General features: G+C 38.0%; 1 protein-coding gene across 1 annotated transcript in view; it reads left to right on the top strand.

Annotated features, from left to right (window-relative positions):
* Positions 1 to 24099, top strand: part of rims2a (regulating synaptic membrane exocytosis 2a) — a 278590-nt gene that overhangs the window by 106731 nt on the left and 147760 nt on the right. Inside the window, 1 exon segment of the mRNA XM_030157202.1 lies at positions 14943 to 15886. Within this exon segment, the coding sequence (XP_030013062.1) occupies positions 14943 to 15886 (944 nt within the window).

Raw genomic sequence — 24099 nt, 5'->3', positions numbered from 1 at the left:
GAACAGCTGTCCACTGTAGTGACCACTATGCATGAAAGGGTTAATATAAGAAATTGAAAAAAAAAAAAAAAAAAGGTGCTGTATTGCTGTCAGTGTAGTTTGTAAAAAAAATCTTAAAAATGTAATTAATGTTATGTGTTGATGCATGAATGAATGAACGTTTTTATTATTGTGTCTTGCATACAGTCATGCCCAGCCCTTACATGGGCTTATAAGACACCATAAATACAAACCAAAGATCAAATACCAGACAATAGGCACAATGGATATAAACAAAACAAAGTACTGACCTATTTAAACAAACATATCTGACGCTTTTTCCAGGCTTTACAAACAAATAATGCTAATTTAAATACATTTGAACTAAACAACCATTTCATCTTGTCATCATCAGTGCTCCAGAACATATCAGGATTTCGGATAAACATGTCATCAAACAAAAAGGCTCTCAGTTCATCATATAGAGGACAATACAAAAGAAAATGGGATTCATTTTCCACTTCTCCCAAATCACACAGTCCACAAAGTCCTCAGTTTTCTTCTGGGGTGCATCTGGTTATGTATTTTTATATTAATACAGTTAATTCTATCTACTGCTGGACTAAGTGTAATGGCAGAATTCAAGAACATCTGCTTTATTGTGACTTTTTTTTTTTGTTCAGTATCACAATGAGGCTAAAACTCAAACTGATGACACGCGCTTGCAACGAGAGAACGCTTTAAGTGTTTGTCAGCGTTTACATGCATCTAGGTGCCGACATAAGCAGCTGAGCGCATGAAACCGGCAACATCTGTGAAGGGTTCATCACTCACTGAAAGCCTCCACATTGACTTTCAATTATTGATCGTTGTGCTAGTGGCATTTCTTTGGTATTCAATGGGTTATCAACACAAGCTATTGGCAAATAAGTACAGGGGTGAAGCTTCAAATTGTGGCTGATGAGGAATTTCTCAAGAAAATGCTTCCTAGTTTTTGTTTTTGTTTGTTATTAGAATAATAGTGAGAGGAGTGTGAGTGTAAAGAAGGCATAATCTATCGCATAATCACAGTTTTTGTCTTTGGTCTCATGATGCTTTGTATTCACTCTGTCTGCTCTGCTGCCTATATTATAACTATAGTTTTAGTTTTTACTACACAGCCTACAAGTGTGATGAAACTGCATCTGCTATGCATAAGCTAATCATCTGTATTTTATTTAGAATAGAATAGAATAGAATAGAATTGAATAGAATAGCCTTTATTGTCATTGTGCGTTCAATAAAATTAAAAGTGCTATTCCAGTCAGTTCAACAATATGAATAAAAAAAACAATATGTCAGAAAATAAGAACAGAGTAAATATAAAATTACAAAAAACAAAAAGTACAATAAGAAAATATTAAATAGAGTTTAACAAAAAGTAAAATAAGAATAGAACTAAAAGTAGAATAAAATAAAAATAGACACAATTTTTACAATATTACAATATCATACAACAGTATTCGAAGTTTGAATGTATATCTGTGAATATCAACAATATTAACAGTGTGTATATCTATGAAAGTCTATAAGAAATAGTGCATTTATGTGTGAATTAAAATTGAATAAATATTATATTGTTATTGCAAGAACAGAGGATTGTTTCCACTGTTTCTACATTACCATTTTATGAAATTCAATGACTGGTTTTATTACAAAACTTTGCAAATAATGTTCTGAGCCAAATGAAGGTCCCTCCCAGACTCTGTTCAGAAGTTCTTTTCAATACAAGAAAGCAGGTCTGGTTTCAGAGGCGTCTGTATGTTTATGGTACAAAAAGCCATTAAATGTATAAAAAGAAGATGTATTTCTGTTATTGGAGTTAAATTATGGAATGACACAAATATACATTTAAAGATGTGTAATTCATTAATGGTTTTCAAAACATTGGTTCGTAAAGATATTTTCAAGGGATACAAGCAAGAATGATTTTTGATGTATTGATTGGTAGAATAAAAACTGATTTGGATTTGAATGTAGGTGAAGCGTATTGAAGCATTTAGCTTCTGTCTAAACCTGTTCAGTCCCAACAGAATTCACGGTCGGTTGACTTAACCCTATAATGCCGAACGTATCATATTTGATACATGAGTTTTGAAGCCCCCTGCATGATCAGTGTGATTTTTTTTTTCTTGAAAAACCTGATGTATACAATTAGATACATGCAATATATGGATAATCCACCAGGAGGGAGGAATTTGTTCACCAGAGGCCTTTCCAGTGACACTACAAGATTGTCAGGAGGCAGACCTTTGCCAATTTTGAAAAGGAATTACCAATTTGTTAGACATGTTTGTGTTATATTATGATTTGTTTGTTTAAAAATAATATATGATGCAAAATTGAAAATCATACATGGAAATTTATATGTTTTTTTGGTTGTTCAGAAGGACCAATAAAGGCTCCAGTTTCAAAGAACTGGAATTTTCTTTCAATGATTTAATGATTTAGACTTCACTGGGTTAAAATCAACCTCTTTGATTGTATGGTTTGTATTGTGGAAGATGACTGAATAAACTTAAACCTTAAACCATAGCCCTGTAAAGCCTGAACCATTGAATTATTGACAAAAAATTGCAGTTCTTTGAAACTGAAGCCTTTATTAATTTTTATTTTTATTTAACCTTTATTTAACCAGGAAATGTCCCATTGAGATTAAGAACCTCATTTACAAGGGTGTCCTGGCCAAGATAGGCAGCAGCAATGCAACACATAGTTACAAAAATACATTCAACATACACACACACTCGACAAAAACAGATGATAAAAATTGCATGTACAGGCAGATTAAGAAAAGCAGGTGCAAGATATGGAATTGGCCTCAAGAACTCTCAATTTGGACTTAAAAGTGCTCAAGGAAATCAACTCAGTTAGTTTCCAGTCTTTCTGTAACTGATTCCATACATGAGGTGCAGAACAACTAAAAGCCTTTTTACCCATTTCTGTACGGGCAAATGGAACAGACAGCAGAATGCACTCATTTGTTCGAAGAGAATAATTTTCAGAATTTCTCTTGTCAATTAAGGAACAGATGTAGCCAGGCAAGAGGCCAAGTATGGCCTTGTATATAAACAAGTACCAGTGGTTGGTCCTTCTGGTGGTCTGAACAAGCAAATACATTTTTTTTTCAAATACCAATTTCCATGTATGAGTTTCAATTTTGTATCATATTTGATACATCGGGCCTCAGTGCTCAAATATTGTTATTTTTGAACGAACAAAAAAAATATAACACAAACATGTCTAACAAATTGGTAATTCCTTTTCAAAACTGTCACATTTCTTCCTCCTCTCTCATTAATGACAGTCTTGTAGTGTCACTGGAAAGGCCTCTGGTAAACAAATTCCCCCCCCGGTGGATTATCTGTGCATTATATGTATCTAATTGTATACATCAAGTTTTTCAAAGAAAAAAAAAATCACACTGATCATGTAGAGGGCTTCAAAACTCATCTATCAAATATGACACGTTTAGCGTTATAGGGTTAAACCTTAAGGATTATTGCACGACTTACTGCACATAATTGACATTATTCAGGGTTATTGCACATTATTGGAAATGATTTAGTGTTTTACTCTCAATGAGAAGGCTGTAGCTTTTTTCCATGCGCAGAAGTGATTGAGCAAAATGAATCCTCATCATGTTATCCATACTTGTTTAGCTCTAGATTGATGTAATGATCATGGTTTGTGTAAGAGTGAATGCTAAGGCGAGATGGTTGCTACAGGCTTTTAGTCGTGGGTTGAAAGGCTGCTCTCAGTGTTCCCTCGATACAGTAAATTAGTCACTAGCCCTGTGTGTTGCAGATGCTCTGTGTTAATGTTTTTTTATCATAACCCACATCAAATGTTAATGATTTGCAACCACAGGGGCTTCCTGCTTCATCTCAGGCCTTTCATCATGCAGCTGAGTATGGAGGGGTAGCGCACATAAACACACAGATGAAGAGGATGACACAGACAGACAGTCCAGTCCATTTGCAGCCTGAGAACCAGGCGCTGGATGTTTCTGATCAGCTCCCGTCAGTAGGTCACAGCAGAAACACATCCAATGAGACAGAGCAGGACAACCTCACCACGCAGAGTCTGACTTCTCATCACACCACAGTGTATTTGGGAATTTAACCGATTGGTTTTTGTGTCATGTTGTGGAAAATAACAGCATAACAGTTTTATCATGGCGAGCATGTCAGGTCACTTCTAATCTTTTAGGGTCACACATTTTAATCTTACTGGGCCATAGTGTAATCCCATGATTTTTGTGAGCCATGGATTTGATACATTATGCTACCTTCACTGGGGACAGCGCTCTTTTAAAACATGATTACAATATTCGAATTGAAGGTGCACAGGGTGTGTGTTTAACATCCAAAATAAGAGATATATATTCTGAGTTGTAGACAGTAGGAAGTGCTTGGTTTGGACAGGAAATTTAAGGGAGTGATATTTAGCTTTTTTAAATACAATTATGCATTTTAAAACATTTCCCTGTGGTCTACTTAAACTGTAAATGCTATGTGTGGGTCTGAATTCTTCATTAATTCAACTACACACTGCAAAATTCAAAATCTTACCGAGTGTATTTTTTTCATTTCTCGTCAAAATATCTCATCATGCTTAAAATAAGACATAATCACCTAAAGAGTAACTTTTCAATGAGCTATAAGAGCTTATTTTTTAACAATAGATCTGGAAAATCTTATTTCAAGAAATCTTACCAAGATAATTTTCATTTGTTCCACTGGCAGATTTCTTGTGGTTAAGTCAACATTTCTTTTTCTTTTTTTTTTTTTTTGCTTAATTCAAGCAGTGACTAGAAATGAGAAAAATACACTTGGTAAGATTTTGATTTTTGCAGTGCAGGCCCATCTTCAACCCTATTTCTGACTAAATATTCAGACCATTGGTTTGTTCAACAGTCGGATCCACTGCGACCGTTGTGCTCCTTTAGTTTCTTTTAATCCTACATAAATTTCTTCTTCTTTCCTCGTATTTCTTTAGGCTTGTGTCTTATATTTGACTCCGACAGCTTTTACTTGCTCGTTTCGTGTCGGCGATTCAAAGTCCGTCTGAATTTCCTCGTCGTCCGTCCTCTTGTTGTAGCTTCTCTTTTGGTCCATTTTCCAAATTATCACAATACAAAGCTTGTGGAAATTAAATGACTTAAATATTGGCGGTGAACAGAATGTGGAAATGCTGCCAGTCTAGTCCACCACTCAGCCTTCTTCAGCACACAGCTCCGCCCCTTTAAGTTCCTGGTAATCTGGAAAGTACTACCTCTGTACCAGGAACTTCTTCAGGGTAAATTCGGGGCCAGGGGAGGGTCTGTTACCAGGGTAGTTTTTGGTGGAAACGCACCAGGAACTTTGAAAGTTCAGGGTAATACAGAAAGTTCCTGCAAAAGTTCCTGCAGTGGGAAAGGGCTTATTGACACCAGAAAGGTCGTTTTTAACGCTGGCCCTTTAAATCCAAATGAGCCACTTCAGGCCCCGCCCCCTTCAGGTTGTTGGCTGTGCTTTCTGTCCCATTCAGCAACTTGTGTTCGTTAATACAACCAACAACTGAACATTTTAGATAATCAGCTCAAAATTTGGACATATTTTCAGTTTTTACTACAGCCACTGCTGCTGATAAACAATTATGTCGTACTTGGAGGGATGTTCGTCGGAAGTCTTGACCTTATATGTGCAAATGCCGTGACGTAACTAGTTAGAAAATGTAACAATTTCAGACAGAATTAAAATGGGTGGTAGAAATCCACTTGATTTTTGCCAGAATGACTATAAAGATAACTTTGCAGCACCTGGAGGGTTTAAATTCAAACATTTTGAATTATTAGGGTCCAAATACACAAATAAATGAACCAAAGACTAATAATAAAAATGGGTTTAGCAAAATATGACCCCTTTAAAGGATAGAATGAAGATAAGCTTTTCTCAGTTTTTTCTTAGTTTGGTTTTAATGATGATGCTTTAATTGAGCTCAAACATGTCACATAAAACAGCTACTCTCTAACCAAACCTGTAGCCATAAGGTCATGTGATGTAAACATGCTTAGAATGTGTGTGATGGACTGCAGTGGGATGAATAAGAGTGAATAGTTGGATGTGAAGGATTTTTTTTTTTTTATATAGATGGAGTTATGGAAATGCATCTTATACTGCTCTTTGTATATTTTAGTTTTTATTAATGTCTGCTTTTTTAACCCTGTAAAGCCTGAACCATTAAGTCATTGACAGAAAATTCCAGTTCTTTGAAACTGGAGCCTTTATTGGTCCTTCTGAACTACCCCCAATTTTTTTTTTTTTTTTTTTTTCAAATATCAGTTTCCACTTGCAAGTCTCAATTTAGTGTCATATTTGATACATCGGGTCACAATGCTCAAATACTATTATTTTTGAACAAACAAAAGCATAATATAACTTAAGATGTCTACAAAAGTGGTAATTCCTTTTCAAAATCGGCAAAGTTCTGCCTTCCTCATTAATGACAATCTTGTAGTGTCACTGGAAAGGCCTCTGGTGAACGAATTCCTCCCCCCTGGTGGATTATCTGTGCATTAAGTTTATCTAATTGTATCAGGTTTTTCAAGAAAGCAAATATCACACTGATCACAGGGCTTCAAAACTGGTAATGTTTGGCATTATAGGGTTAATGATAACATCAGTCTTCCCAGGGACTACAGGTGGAAATTAGTACTAGTGCTACAACCTGGCACACTGCATCTCTCCTGTTTAGCCCTATCAGCCCGCCCGCTGGCTGAAAAAATTATATTAATATTCATCTACTATAAAAATATAATAAATCAGGACAATGAATGTTTTTTTCAACTTTTGCTCGAAGTTTAGGCCCTAATGTTAATAAAAGTACATCAAAAGTGTATTTTATTGCAAACTTTAATGTACAAACATGATTTTTAATCTTTGTGGGGTGAAATATACGCTATTAAAAAATCTCCGACACGAACGATTAATTTATGCATATCATCGTCAATCCAGCCGAAAAAAAAACAGGCGAGGATAAAAAATTCTAATTTCTCTTTTAGTTTGTTACAGTTTACTCAGGCATAGTAATAGATACAATATTTTAGACAATGGGAATAGATTCTGTGAGGTCTGTAAATGTCCATAGACACCAAGAACATCCATATGAACCTTATTATTGTGAAGTAATTTTTCATTTGCTTTGGGTATGTCTTTTTAGGCATTTTTTTTTCCCCCTGAAAATATGGTCAGGGTTTAACAGGTTAAGATTAATGTATATCGTGCTTTGTCCCCGTCTAGATAAATAAATTAAAAAAAACAAAACAAAAAAATGATTTCAGTAGTTAATTCTTCCTTTTGCTGTGGTTGTCATTCAGATGGAAAACACTGCTACCATCCGTGTCACAGGTTCACTGCATGAATCTTTCCTTTACTTGTATGAAAAATATCTCGCTGCCATGCATACCACTGCTGAATTAAACTGTATTCTCATCTCTGTCCTTGTCTACATCTGAATGAATATTGCAGTTCATACATTGTCACAGCAGAGGATTTCTATAGTTAGCTCAGAGCAGCAGTCAGGAGGGCTGCTGTTATTCCCACTGCAGGAACGTACAGACGGAACAGCAGCCATGGCCTGTATTTCTACACTGTACCATGCAGATGCTACATTCCTCTCCATTGTCTGCCTGTTAGGATGATTCACTGCTGGTCGATCTGCTTTGCACCGCGTTACCAGCGTTGCGTCTCCGTGCTTCGTCTGCAGTGACATCACATCCAGCACAAATGCTTTTTTGCTATAAAAGGGGATGTGATGGACAGAGTACGTCACTCTACGGTCCATGACTCAGTTGTTGCAGCAGTCAGCCTTCTGTCTTCCTAGCCAATCACAGACATCGTACTCCCATAGTGTCCCATCCTGCCACTTAACACTTGGCTGAATACACCAACTATATGTTTAGCCATAAAACAAGGTAACTAGTACCATCTGTGCTTATTTTCTTTATGCTTTCTCACATTCACTTACACTGTCCATCTCCTTCCCAGTCTCCCTCCCGCTCTCTTTCTTTTTTTTTTTTTTTTTGTCTCTTCTCTCTGTGCGTGGATGATGGAATGCAAATCTAAGATCAGCAGAGTGTGTCATGGCAGAGCTGTGGAGAGCTCAGAGGTATCTGCAGAGAGGCTATTACAGTAGCGGTGGCAGCTGGAGCAATTGGGGAATAATGCACAGTGCAAAATTTAGTGCTGCGCCACCACTCTTGTACTTACTGAGGACTGTTTTAGCACAAACAGCCTTAGCATTGTGATGCAGATACTGATGGAGTGTTGCGTGGTTGCTAACTTGCTTGCGAGCTGCCACAGACATTTCTCTGTTTGGACAGGAAAGACATACAAGACTAAACGGGAGCAGGGAAATGTGATACATGTGCCAAGATGAGTTAGAGCTCGTCAACTGATGGTTTGTTAATGTTTGTGGGAGTTGCTTTGTGCGTGTACGATGTGCATGTGTGTGTCCACGGTGTAGGATTTCATCCCAACATCCCAGAGGGGACATTAGCCTGAAGCCCTGAGGACATACTAAGAGTCAAAGTGAAGCATTTTCTGCCGCAGCACACGTAAAACACACCAAAACAAGACGTGTTTGAATAAACACATGGATCCAAGTACATGCACACGTGAAACTAGGGTTGTGTATTGGCAAGAATCTGGCGATACAATACAAATCACAATACTAGGATCACAATACGATATATCACGATATATCACGATACTGTTAACAAAGCAATATTTTTTTTTGTTTCTTTTTGTAAAAGATTATTTCTTGGAAAAAATTATAGTGCAGCGTTTGGATAAATAAAGTTTTAACATGCAGCTTTACCAGAACAAAAAAAACACACAAATAAATAAATAAATAATGTTTTACAGACATTACAGATCCTGCTTAAATGTTCGTATTCTATTGCAAAAAGAATACATAGTGTTCAGTCCCTGAATCATCCAACATCATAACATTATTTTTGTGCATTCCCAATAAAAAACAAAACAAATATTTGCCTCTTTCAGACATTAACCCTTTCATGCATGAATTATAAGAACCTTAGTCAATATTTTTTTTTCTTGAGTGATTTTTTTCCCCTCTTTTAGGCATGAAAAAAACTATGCAATTGAATTTTTTTTCACTAAGTTACAAAAATGTCCACTCAGCTGGACACCATGGGTTTAATTTTTGAAGCAAAGAAACATGTATTTAAAACCCATCATCAGAAAGTGATATATTATGTGAAAACTATGAAATAAATATATTTTAATGCTGCTAATGCTGTTTTCTCACATGTTAACATACTCTAATACTAGGTTTTACTCAATTCATGAAGATAATGTGCAAAAACAAAAAACCTTTTTGTGCAAGAAAACTGTTAATTACAGTCTAAAAACAATTAGCAATTGATTTACACTAAAACATGTTACTGCAGATCAGGTTTATCAAGAACAGCAAAGTTACAGTAATGATATGAATTGAAGTGTATGGGATGGTGCATGAGTGTCCACTGTGTTGGCTGATATGGAACTAAAACAACAAAACTCATGAATATACAAGAGAACAGGTGTAGAATAACTGTCCACTGTAGTGACCACTATCCATGAAAGGGTTAAAAAGTGCTTTTAGGATGCGTGAATTATCCCTTATTTAACAAAACAGCGTTATCAATTTTTAAGAAAATTACATTTATGACCTGCAGTATCACAATACTACTTTTGTAGTATAAAAACAACAGAACAAAATACCCATGTGAATATAAAAATAGCTTGAGAAATAAAAAACAAAAATGAACCTCCACCATGTCTGCATTTGAATAAATACCTAAAAATGTTGATACAGTACATTTAAATATCAATACAGTATCTTAAAGTGAAATATCACGATATATTGCGATACCGATATTTTCTTACACCCCTGCATGAAACACTTCATCATCATCATGGAGTCACTGGAAAAGAGGTTTCTCATGCCTTCCACATACTTCCCCCTCCCCTCGCATCACATTTTTTCTCATCCATGTCAGATCCCCCTGCTTGTTCCTCAACATATAATTTCTGCTGCTGCTTCACTTTGGATTTGTGAATGAAGTGTAGCTCAGTTAATGTCCAGGAGCAGATTATGAATAATGCAACGCGCCTCGTGTGTTCCTCTACCTGCGTCTGATTCACCGCTGAGGCTATGTTTGGATGCTACGTTGGTGAGTGGCATTTGTTTTGATGTGAAACAGAAAGGAAAGGTCACTTAATGTGAGCTAGCAGCATCACAGAGACTTCAAATGCTCTCTTTGGCTTTCTCCGAGACTTCGCTGTAAATACGGATGTGTTCATTAAAGTGCACATCCATTAGAGTCTTGTTGTGTTTCAGCTAAATGTTTAGTGTGAACGCCACTGCAGTGTTGCACTCATGTTGCAGGAAACCATTCATCAGTTGAATAGTTTGTCACATGTTGGATTTACTGTTTCTGCATTTGTCACTAAAAGCTTTCTTTTTTTTTTTTCTGAAAAATGTTGCTTCTGTTATGGGAAAGGATGCAGCTTCAATGTTAACGTGCTTATGTTAAACAGATGTAATGTTCATAGTGGACGGCAGTTTGGAGAAGCGGACTGAAGCATCATACTGCAGTGAAACGCTATGGGTGGAGAAAGAAGCAGAATGTATTTTAACCTTCAAAGACCTAAAGCCTCTACTGATCTAAAATATTTAATAATTATTGAACCACCAAACCTATCAACACATGTAATTAATTCAGGTGAAATGCAGTTTGTCATCTTTTCATGGAATTGCTGTTCATTTTGAGTCCCCATGTCACACAGCAATAATTTAAGTATTTTTACCTCAAAATGTTACTTCTGTAAATTGTAACATGTGTCACATGAAAATACTTACTGAGACCTATTCATACATGTATTAAACATGGAGATAAGTTATTTAGTTTTCAACACATCTTATTACCTCTGCCAAGGACGGCGGAGGTTATGTTTTCATCAGGGGTTGTTTGTTTGTTTGTTTGTCTGTTAGCAAGATAACTCAAAAAGTTATGGAAGGATTTTGATGAAGTTTTCAGGAAATGTTGATACTGGTACAAGGAACAAATGATTAAATTTTGGTAGTAATTGGGGGGGTTTGGTTGTTTGTTGGCAGGATAACTCAAAAAGTTATGGAAGGATTTTGATGAGATTTTCAGGAAATGTTGATACTGGCACAAGGAACATTGATGAAATTTTGGTGGTGATCGGGGGGGGGGGGGGGGTTTTGTTTGTTTGTCTGTTTGTTAGCTAGATAACTGAAAAAGTTATGGAAGGATTTTGATGAAGTTTTCCGGAAATGTTGATACTGGCACAAGGAACAAATGATTAAATTTTGGTGGTAATCGGGGAGGGGGGGTGGGGGGGGGTGGGGTGGGGGGGCGGTTTTTGATGAAATTTTCAGGAAATGTTGATACTGGTACAAGGAACATTGATTAAATTTTGGTAGTAATCGGGGAGGAGGATTGTTTGTTTGTCTGTCTGTTAGGAAGATAACTCAAAAAGTTATGGAAGGATTTTTATGACATTTTCAGGAAATGTTGATACTGGCACAAGGAACAATGGTTAAATTTTGGTGGTGATCGGGGGGAGGGGACGGATTTTGATAAAATTTTCAGGAAATGTTGATATTGACACAAGGAACAAATTATTAAATTTTGGCGATTTGGGTGGATGGATTGTTTGTTTGTCTGTCTGTTAGCAAGATAACTCAAAAAGTTATGGAAGGATTTTAATGAAATTTTCAGGAAATGTTGACACTGGCACAAGGAACAATTGGTGAAATTTTGGTGGTGATTTGGGGGGGGGCACTGATCTGCCTTGGCGGAGGTCTGCGCTCTCCGAGTGCTTTTCTAGTTGAACATGAAATGTGTCACCGCAAACAATTATTTGTTAAGTCTGTGGATAGTATGTCATTTAAAAAATGTGGAATAACCCTTTAAATGTGAGACCAACAGACTAATATTTCCATCAATATACAGTTAAATGCACCCTTGGGAAGATCAGTCAGTCAAAATATCCACAGGAACGTAGTTATGATGGCATGTTCTGTCTGCTTTTAAGTAAACATTGCCGTTCGTATTAGTGGTACTTGATTTCAGATTTTGCACCTCACAATTGCTCAGCTTCTGCTCCTCTCTAACAGCCCATATTTTAACTGTACAGGAGTTCATGAACTGTACACAGGGCTCATACATCATTCTGTCCCTCCCTGGACCTGGCACTTCACTTTACTGAGATTATTCAGTGTTCAACATAAAAATTCAACACAGAGGACACAAAAAAGCATCTTTGCCCACATGTGCCTCACCACAGCTCTGATATCCAGAGCCCTGTACATTCATTATACTCAGAATGGTCTGTGATCCAGTCGGCACTCACCGAACCTCTTCCCTGGTTCAGTGAATCAGCCAATCACACGTAAGGAGTCCTTACCTTGGCCACTGAGCAAGGCTGGCAGCAGTGATTTATGAAGCCCTTTGAATTTTATGGAAAGTTGTCACGTACAAAATTAAGGGAATGCTTCACACAGCTTTTTCCTCACCAAAATGTCATTATTATTTTGGAGGAAAAGTGGGAGAAATGTAGGAGAAAAGTGGCTTATGAATAATTGATCTTGAACAAAAGAATAAATGCATTAACGCACAGTTAGCTTCCTCTAGGCTTTTCATTTTCCTGCCTGATTTCCTCTCTGACAATAGGACAATGATAAAATAATTGACAGCTAATTTAAAAAATAGGAGGCTGCTGACTGTAACCATACTTGAAAATATTGATGTAAGAAATTTACGTCGCTTCATTTCCAACATGTCACCTCAATTTGTCTTTTTACTATTTAAGTCTCATTTTATCAAAACTAAAATCTTCAGTATCTGTTTAGGCCATGACTTGTGGTTCAGATACTGTTGAGAATTGATGGAAATCATTGGACTTTTTTGAGTTTTTGTGTATATTTTCAGGCGCGGTGCATGTAGAATGATATTAGTTGTTTTCACATAAAAGAATGAAATATGAAAATGTAAATTGGTGCTGTTTATAGAGATTAATGTTTGGAGACAGAGCTCAGACCCTGTGTTATTGTCTCTCTATGTCCACTCATGTCCAACATCTTAAAGCACGCTCTAACTCTTGTTTTCTCCTCTTTTACACACACACACACACATCCTCACACTGTTAATTTGCAAACACAAGCAGGTCATATCCATGCTAATCTTGTGTCACCCTGTTGTTTATAATCCACTGCAAATGATGGTTTAAGCACCTATATCAATATAGTAATCATATGCTATCAAACTGAAGGTGAAAGACTGGCTTTAGCAGCGAAAGCGTCAAATTTAGGTTTAACGTTTAAAGAAGATTTGTTTTATAATATGTGTATTTTTTTTAATGAAATGGACAGAGTTTATTTTTGATTTTTTAATATGTGCACCATTACTGTTATGGAAGAGGACAGAGTTTATTTTAATGTGAAATGCCGTTGCAAAGTGGACAGTCTATCCATGATATGTACAGCAAATTTGTATTTTATGCGTAGTCAGAATTTAGTCTGATATGTGAGGATTTTTGAGTTACTTATGGAGTCTGACATAGGAATTTAGGGTAGGTGAAGGATGGGGTAAAGGGACGGGAGATTATAAGTTAAACTTCTTCCCGCTCCACTTCGAAATGTTTACTTTCTTTTTTGTATAACTCTTTTGTTGTTGATTTTATTGGAAATATTTGAAATAAATAAATAAAAAGAAGATCACATTTAAAAGTCAAACCAGTTTTATTTTGGTCTGAGGAGGATTTAAGTTATTTGTGATAAATGATTGAATACATTCAGATTTAGGTTCATTTGACCCTCTAATGCAGTGTTTCTCAACCTTTTTTTGAGCAAAAGCCCCTTTACCCCACCGAAAAAAAAATTGCCAACCTTGTGTGTGTGTGTGTGTGTGTGTGTGTGGGGGGGGGGGGGGGGGGGCGGGGGGGGGGGGGGGGGTAGCAATCTGTAACATGTTGTCGGATGGGGGGAGTGGGTCTGATCAAGCTTATATACATTGCATAGGTAGCGCCCCCCTCGTGACTGGGTGGTCTCAGCGCCCCCGTCTCAGCTTTCTTGTTCCAAACGCCCCCTGATGGTGTCCCAGTGCCTCCTGGGGGGTGGTACCACCCCCTTTGACAAACTGATCTAATGATTTTTTTTTGCGATCAAATTTTTATTTTCATTTTCATTGCCATTTAACAACTTAAGTCCAACAGAAGTATTTCAGGGGATACAATATTACTGGAATGGATTCTCAGAACAAGAATACCAACAGTGGACCCAAGACACAAGAATGTGTCACGGGATACCATAGAACACAGTGATAGTATGATGAAAAGAAAAGAAAAGTATGGTTAATTACACACTCATAAAATAAAATGCATACATAATCTAAAATACACACACGTACACACAAACTGATCTAATACGTTTGTTTATTTTGCTGTGTTTTAGAACATACTTTTACTTTCCATTACAGTGAGAGGAGGGTGTGGTTTTGGATGTCGCTGCTTAGAGTCATTTCTGTGTGTGTTTGCATAAAGAGCAGACTTTCATCAGGGTTTAACTGGGATAAAGACCAGGAGAAAGTAGAGCAAAGATACAGACTGTAGGACGAGCTGCAGCCTCAACAGGGTAGCATGAAATTATGTGATGATCCATTATCTGACTGAACCTCCTGACTTTCCCTGCACACAAGAAAATGCACTTTATTCCCATTTAAAACAGAAAACACCCCTGTATGCACAGAGACAGCTTACAAATGTTACTGCCGTGTCAGATTTGTGTCAATATCCTGTTCAAAGTGGACTTTGGTTTAATTCTGCTCTCTTGTTATTATTGATCTGCAGGAAACGAAGCCCATCTGCATCCAGGGATCCAAACCAAAAATACGACCAAAGGGAGGGGGGTGACCACTCACAGTATGCCCCGACGGACGGCGGCATGCCCAGATCACCGTCCGACTATGGGGATGGGGACCCTCGGCGGGCTCCGCGGGGCCCTCACATGTACCCAGACGTGGAGGCAGCACGGATGGGCTACAGGGACCGGCAGGGTCCTGGACGGTGGCACTCCCAGGAGTATCCGCTGGACCAGGAACTAGATGGACCACCCAGTGAGTATGACCTCCAGCGGCAACGGCAGGAGGAGTTCCAGGCCCGCTATCGCAGCGACCCCAACCTGGCACGCTATCCTGTTAAGCCGCAGCCGTATGAGGAGCAGATGAGGATGCACGCTGAGGTCGGCCGGTTGAGGCACGAGCGACGCCATAGTGACGTCTCCCTTGCCTACACGGAGCAAGATGACCCCGGCCCCATCCGCCTGTCCCGTCAGCATCTCACCGAGCGCCGGCCGCCCATGGTGGGACAGCGTTCATACTCTGTCGATCGCTCCTCTCCGGGACCTATGGGTCCTGGACTTGGAGGCCACAGAACCTCCAACCACAGCCCCCCAACGCCTCATCGTAGCCCTGTGCTGGGCGACCGATCTGGGGACCTGCGGAGAGGAGATCTGGGTGGAGATCCCATGAGGAGGCAGCAACACCACCTGGACCCCAGTTCAGCCGTGCGGAAAACCAAGAGGGAGAAGATGGAGAGCATGTTGAGGAACGATTCGCTCAGCTCGGACCAGTCGGAGTCGGTGCGGCCGCCACCACCCAAGCCTCACAAAACCAAAAAGGGAGGGAAGATGCGGCAGGTGTCGCTGAGCAGCTCGGAGGAGGAGCTGGCTACCACGCCGGAGTACACCAGCTGTGAGGACGTGGAGATAGAGAGTGAGTCAGTCAGTGAGAAAGGTAGGGGCCACAGACGTCAGCGTTCTGTCATGCTGCACCTGTTGTGTTACTTTCTCACTGTATATGTTGCTTATTGTCACACATGACTGTATTTATCAGAACGAAACTGCTCAGAGGTTTCTTTAATTGTACTGATGTAACAAGCGCTGCTATGAAAGACGTATTTCATCTAATGATTGAATTAATCATTTAATACAGTGTTAATACTGTTTTTTTTTTTGTACAGTTACTGACTGACATTTAACCCTCAGATTCCCCAGTCTAAGTCTGTATATGTGCTATGTATGTTGGTACGTGTTTATGTGTGTGTTTAAGGCTCATTGTTTCCATTGAAAAAAATCTGATCAGCATAATTAGAAGTATTACATTTACGATAAGTGAAAACATACTTAGATTTAAAGCAGGGGTGTCAAACTCATTTTAGTTCAGTTCCACATTCAGCTAAATTTGATCTGCAGTGTTCCGAACCTGTAAAATAATAACACAATAATGTAGAAATAATGTCAACTCCAAAATTTTCTGTGTTTTAGAGTAAGATAAATTAAACAATGAAAATGTTTACATCTACAAAGTATCCCTTCAAACAATGTGAATAACATGAACAAACTCAAAAAATAAGTGTAATTTTATCAATATTCTGCCTCAGTTTATCATTTACACATGTACATTAGAACTTACAGATCACAGTGGATCTACAAACACACAAAACATTTAATAACGGACAGAATCTTGTTAAAATTGCACTTACTTTTCTTAAGACATGTCAGGTTGTTCATATTTGTTCAGGTTATTCACATTTTTTGGGAAATTATACTTTGTTTTAGTGTAAATACATGAAAATATTTACATTTACAAAGAGAAAAAATTGGAGTTGTAAGTATTTATATGTTATTATGATAGAATTTTACTGGTTTGACCCACTTGAGATTGAATTGGTCTGAATGTGGAACCTGAACTAAAGGGATTGTTAATATCTTAGTGTAATTTTTGCATTTCACAAATTCATCCCAAGGGCCGGACTGGACACTTTGGCGGGCCGGATTTGGCCCCTGGGCCGCATGTTTGACACCTGTGATTTAAAGTGTAGCTTTTCATTTGTTATGGTTATTCAATGGATCTTAGATACTTTATGTTTTTTTTTTTTTTTCGGCGTACTCTTAATAGTGCCTTATTTATTGTTGTGGTGTTGTTGTAGCAGGAGACACAGTTTTGCAGGTGTAGAGTAAAAAAAAAGCTAACTAAAAGCATCTTAAACTTTTTGTTCTTTTTTACTAAAAATCTTCAAAAATGAAAACAACGAGCCTTGGGTGCTTTCTATACAAAGCACCTGTGCGTTCTCTGTATGTTCTCTGTTAACCTACTCTCACAGTGCCGGTGCCTTTCAGGAAGTGGCTTGTGCTGAGCCGGTCCCAGTATGTTTTCAGTGTGTGGATGTGTGTCCATGTGTGTGCGGCTGCAGTTTTAATGAAACACTACTGCTCTCAAGGCCCTTTTCCTTTTCGCTGTCATCTTATGGTCGGCTTCGCCAGCTCTGCCAAAGTTGTTTCGCTGTGTTCTAATAGACGGTGTTACATAACTAACAGACAGAGGGAGACAGCGAGAGGCTGGGTGTGGGTGTCTAGTGTAAGAGGGTGAGCTGAGTTAATAACAATTGCAGCATGATTTGAGTCATTTCATTTCATCACAGCTGCATAGAAATGAAAGGTTGTACTACTCGCAGATTTTAAGAGTTGAAGTTAGCGTTTGAGGTGAAGAGTGCCGCCTCTATTGACCAGCGTAACAGCCTACAATCATTCTGAACTGTTGCTGTTTGCTGAAATGACACTGTTATCAGTCCATTATAACGGGACACCTACAAACTGATGCTTCTAACATTGAAACAATAGTAGCTCCTATGAATAATTTGTACCCACATACTGTACATTCTGTCCAACTGAAGTGCAACATATTGGCTTTCACTGTTTCGCTGCTTATTTCTTCCAGGAAAATAGAAACGGTCGTCCAAAGTGCTACCTGTTTATGTCCAAGTGTATAAACTCTAACTGCCAAGCAAACATCCCGTGTGACTGAATTACAGGCCAATTTGCATACAGTCAGCATCAAAAGTCATCGTTTAGGCTGTTAGTTTCTTGACTGCTCCACCTGGTTGACAGTGGTTGTAATTGCAAATTGATTTTTTGTCAAACCTGTAATTACAGAGGCCTTTACATTACAAATGTTAAAACCACCAAAACAGAAGGGAGGATGAGGGTGTAACTGACAAATAGAGAAATAAAGGACAATAGGAGGTACAGTATTACAGTCGTCCTTTGCAGATCTACCAGCGTACCTACCTCTACCACATGCTGCAAGTGTTTGATCCAGAGGAGAACGGAGGAATTCAGCTGGTCTGCTCTGTTATGTAACTGTTCTCTGAAAGGAAGCAGCCCAGTCCTGGCGCTACATTATTGATGTGGGAGTTTCCAGGTTTCCAGGTAGCCATGGAACCGAAATAGGGAGAAAAGCAGGCTGTTTGAGGGTCAGAGTTTGTGTTGTTTCAGTCTGTCTGCCTCCTCCTCAGGTCAACTTGTGTAGGAGGGAGAGTGGAAAACACAAGACGGAGTTGAACTATTGACCTGAATAAGTATAGCTTTTCATACTCTGCTACAGAAAATCCTCGGACAGCTGATTATGCGGCGCTATCTGCAGGCTTTATTTAGGGATAATAGGCAGTTTCATTAATTTATGACATAATTAAGGCTGCTGTGATATGGTGCATACAGGGAGTCTGATAAATGGTTCAGGAAATTCTACTGAACCATTTCTTTTAAAGTGCAGCGTCCTTGTTTGCGCTCTGTCAAAGTAGACTTAATTATGTAACAGACAGCAGAGGGGAGATACCAACCTGCAGATTTGGACAGTGATATTCTGAAGTGGATTATTATCATCAATAAAATCCTTATATAATGTGGTGATAAATCATTAATTCTGGCAGAACATTGAGTTGACAAATGGAATAAATTCAGTACAAATCCTTAAAAGGGAAGGAAAAGATACACTGTGTTAGAATGGATCCAGGATTTGCAGCTGATTGTTAGGTTCTGATCTGAACACAGTCAAACTAAAAGAAAGAATCAGAATACTTTATTAATCCCAAGCAGAAATGCTTACAATTACAATATAGAGACAATACAAGACAAATTACAATACAATTCTAAGTGTTCTGTTTAAGTATAATTTTAAAAAAAGTAGCAGAAAAGAAGTGATCAATACAACAAAATGAAAAAACAAACAAAAAACATATATAAAGCTCTAAATATACAAATACACATATAGTTTTGAATATATATACACAGTATATACCAAATATACATATTAAAACACAATTACAACAGCAGCTTGTACAACAGGCAATAAATTATCAATATGGTAATTAAAGAAATATACATAAATAAGTGTGCAAAAATTGTTGTGTCATAAAAATTATGTATTTATAATGTGAAATTAACTGAAGGACTGATTAAATAGCATTTTGTGACTCATTGAAATACTCTGAAATTCAAAATTTCAACCTTTGCATGTTATTGGACATTGTCATTTCCCTCCTCTTGCCATAAAACATCTGAGCAACACCTGCTAAAAAGTAAACACATGCAATAAATCAACTGTTATAAGGTCATAAACTGACAAAAATGACTCATATTCACTATTTACAAGTTCAAAATTTCAATAAAATCTCTCTGCATTACTGTACAGTGTTATAAAAACTGACATGTTTCTGGACCTCACAGAGGCATGGGATTGGCCCCGTATTTAATGTTTGTAGAAATTACCAAAAATAGTCACTTGCCTGATAAAGGGTTAAAATTAGAGCTGAAATGATTAATCGATTAGGTGCTGGAAGCGAATGCGAAAATTCACGATTCAATTAATCGACTCAAATTGATTCTATTGCAGTTTTCCTGAATTGAAGCTTCTTTGTGCGTCACAATAAGCGTCCATGTGAAACACAACAGTGGAACCAATGTTTAACAGCAGAGAAATGAAGGAAACAAAGCTTTGATTGAGGAGAATTGTGGTTGAATTATTTTTTTTTTTTTGGATCACTTTGAGTCGATTAATCGTTTCAGCTCTAGTTAAAATACACAAAAAGGGTGGAGCAGCCAAGCAAAGGCCATCATTTGGAATTGCTGCTAAAAACCAGAGACATGAAAAAGAAGACAGAAAGCACCTTTGGACCAGATGTAGTCCGTCAGGGGCTTTTGGTGTGTGCACTCAGCTTGACAGAGGCAGGCTAAGCAGGGGGCATGTCACGCTGTAACATCTCAGAGTGCCCAAAGGAGGGGGGTGGGGGGGGGGGGGTGAGGAAGGACGAGGGCCTGGTGAAATGAGAGGGATGGGAGTCCAGGGGAGGAGGAGGAGGCTGGAGGAGAGGGTGTGCCAGCTGTAATGGGCCTGGCTCGTGCCTGCAGGCGCTGGAGACTGATTTATCGCGATGGTCCTCTCCCTGTGTTTTCCTCTTTATTGATTCCCCTGACATGCAGTCTCATAATAGTGCCGAACAGACAGAAAAGGAGAGGCTGGCTGGCTAACTACAGCACAGAGGTGGACATTGTGTAGTGACAGCCTAACTTACATCCTCATTAATGGCTTTTGGAATCAGTTTTTGCACCTCAGTGAGTCTGTTGGGCTCGTAGACTGTCTTTACAAGGTAGATATTTGATAAATACTCTTAGTAATTTACCTTTTATACCTTAATGGATAGCATCATTGTGCACTGTGAATAAAAAGAAAAGCGAGTAAGGCCTTTATTGTAGCCTTTATACTGTGTGTGAAGTTTTAAGATGTGCCCTTAGCAGAGCATAACTTGACACTGTATCACCTTCCTAGCATGGTGACTATGTTTAAACATACACACTGTTTCACCCCTGCCTCTTTTCTGCTTTCGCCACTTGAATTGTAGTAAAAACAGCATCAATAATTAATGATCCAATTAATAGTTTACACTGGTTTTTATTGAGCTGTCAAAGTGATGGAGAGCCTGCTGGTGGTGAACTCCACCACTGCCTGCTCTCTGCCTTCGCCCTGAATCAGCACTTTGTGGGGCCTCGGAGCCGGGGCAAAGCGGCAGGGCTGGGCGCAGACTGCTGATGCTCACAATTTATGGCCGTGATGAGTTTCCTACTCCCTGAAAAACCACACGGTGCCTCGCTGGGGATCAGTGCCCAATTGTGGTGTGCCACTGTTAATAAAGCTCGGGAGAGAAGAAAGGGGAAAGGCTGCATGTGCCTGAACGACAACGCCCACTCAGATTCTTTTTGACAGACATTGAGGGTGGGCTTGTGGGGGGTGGGGGGATGGCGGAGGTGTAGGAACAGGCAGGCAGAAGGGCCATTTGTTCTAATCTGAATCTGTCCACTAACAGACGATGAGCCGGGTTACATGTGCGCTAATTCTGCGATCATTATCCGATTTCTGTAGTTATCAGATTATTCAAGGGATCATGTAAAGGTCCATAGTGTGATATACTTTATCAGACAACGGCAGGAATCTGATTATGAGAAATCAGATTAACACACCTGGATTTCTCTTCAATACTGTGATGTCTCCCTATATATATTTATATACACTGTAATCTGATTTATTTTGTTCTTTTACATCTGCGCGTGTGCTAAAACTATTAAAATTGTAGAGAATGGAAGTTACGTAGTGGAAAACGATAACAAGGAGTTTGACGAAATCCAATAATGCACTGGAGCATTGAAAAAACAGTTTTTGATGAGTGCATGTAAACGCATCAGATCTGATTATTCCAGTTATCAGATTATTCAAGGGATCATATAAAGATCCATAGTGTGAATTATTATGAGATTATTATGAGAAACCAGATGAACACACCTGGATTTCTCTTCAATACTCAGATGTTTTCCTGCATATTTATATACAGGTTAATCCAGTTTATTTCATTCTTTTATATATGTATGTGTGTAAAAGCTATTAAAATTGTAGAGAACGGAAGTTACTTAGTGTAAGACGATAACAGGAAGTTTGAGTTTACCATCTGCGAAATCCAATAATGGACTGGAGTGTCTAAAAAAGGGTTTTTGATGAGTGCATGTAAACGCATCAAATCTGATTATTACAGTTATCAGATTATTCAAGGGATCATGTAAACGTCCATAGTGTGATATGCTTTATCAACAACAGCAGGAATCTGATGATGAGAAATCAGATTAACACACCTGGATTTCTCTTCAATACTCCGATTTTTATATGTATATATATATATATATATATATATATATATATATATATATATATATATATATATATATATATATATATATATATATACACACACACACACACACACACACACACATACACACACACACACACACACAGGGTAATCTGATTTATTTTGTTCTTTTACGTCTGCGCGTGTGTAAAAACAATTAAAATTGTAGAGAACGAAAACGCTAAATGGTTTGACGAAATCCAATAATGGACTGCAGCGTCTAAAAAAGGGTTTTCAACGAGTGCATGTGAACGCATCAGATCTGATTATTACAGTTATCAGATTTTTATGCTCATGTAAACAGGCTCAGTGAAACTTAAACCACTCACTGTATCCAGATAAGGTGATTTATATGGTATATTTCTTTTGCTCCTGGCTCATAAATGTAGGCCTTAAGCTGTTTGGACTATCATGGCCACATTAGGCAAGTCACTCGCTCAACGGAGAGTGTGTACCACACTGAACGGCGCTCTGGTGTTTATGCTGCCAACAGAATAGCAGCTGGGAGGCAAAGAGGGTAATCACTGTTGTCAGCTGTTGGTTAGAAGGCCGCAGAGGGCAAAGCCTGTCTAGGGACATCCATAATGTTTTATCACACTGCATAACTGTGTACAGTAAGTAGTTTTAGCACTCCTCTAGACTGATGGATGGAAAGTGATAGCATGGGGAAAGAAAGAAACAGGAAAGTTTGTTTGTCTAGCTCTGACTGACCTTGTAACTTCGCAATTCAGGAGAGGAGGAAAATTCTAAACAAAGTACATCCCTGTTTTGGTAAAAGATGGTGTTATACGTGTGCCAAAATGAAAACTTGAAATCAAATTCTTTATTATAGGTAATTCAAGGTCACTAAAACTTTGGCTTGATTATTACTTTAATTGTTGGCCCTCTTTTTTTAAATTTTTTTTAAATTTCTACTTCCTAAGTCATGTCAGATGGAAATTCAATGGCACTGAAAACCAGAAGAAATATAATTTCATAAGGGAAAACTGAAGAAAAATAAAATGTACAATAGTTGCCCTATTTTTCACATTCAGTCCCACCTTCAAACAAACTAGTTTTAAGTACTATGCAAAAGTCTTAGGTCGCCTTTAGTTTAACCCTTTCATGCATGAATTATGAGAACCTTAGTCAATATTTTTTCTTGAGGGATTTTATTCCTCTTTAGGCATGAAAAAACAATGCAATTGATTTTTATTATTTTTTTTTTTTAATTAGCATTTTTTTTCATGCAGTTACAAAAATGTACACTCAGCTGGACACCATGTGTTTAATTTTTGAAGGAAAGGAATATGTATTTAAAACCCATCATCAGAAAGTAAAATAAGATAAGATAAGATAAGATATACTTTATTGATCCCCCAAGGGGGAAATTGAAGTGTGTACAGCAGTGCAAGACAATATGCATCAATACAATAGAAAAATAAAGAGATAAAAATGTAAACAATATAAACAAGTTTGTTCAAGTGGCTAAAGTGACAAAAAAATAGCAATAATAACAATCATAAAGTTATATACTGTGTGAAAACTATGAAATAAAAACATCTTTAATGCCGCTAATCTGATGTTTCCTCACATTTTCTCACACAGATCAGGTTTATCAAGAACAGCAAAGTTACAGTAATGGTATGAATTACAGTGTTTGGGATGATGCATTGGTGTTCACTGTGTTGGCTGATATGGAACTAAAACAATGAAACCCATGAATATACAAGAGAACAGCTGGAGAATAGATGTCCACTGTAGTGACCAGTATGCATGAAAGGGTTAATGAGCTGAAATGAGCTTACATATCATTTCTAATTCTCTTTTCTTCAGATACAACAATAAAATATGTTCACAGATTTAAAAGGCACGCAAAAAACTGTACCAAGTGGGTTGTAAAGTTACTATTATTTGTATTATATATTGTTAAAGTCACTATTTAGCGTGACCTCTG

Source organism: Sphaeramia orbicularis, chromosome 16 (genome assembly GCF_902148855.1).
Source record: "Sphaeramia orbicularis chromosome 16, fSphaOr1.1, whole genome shotgun sequence".
Lineage (NCBI taxonomy): Eukaryota > Metazoa > Chordata > Actinopteri > Kurtiformes > Apogonidae > Sphaeramia > Sphaeramia orbicularis.
This window is presented reverse-complemented; position numbering and strand designations above follow the sequence as displayed.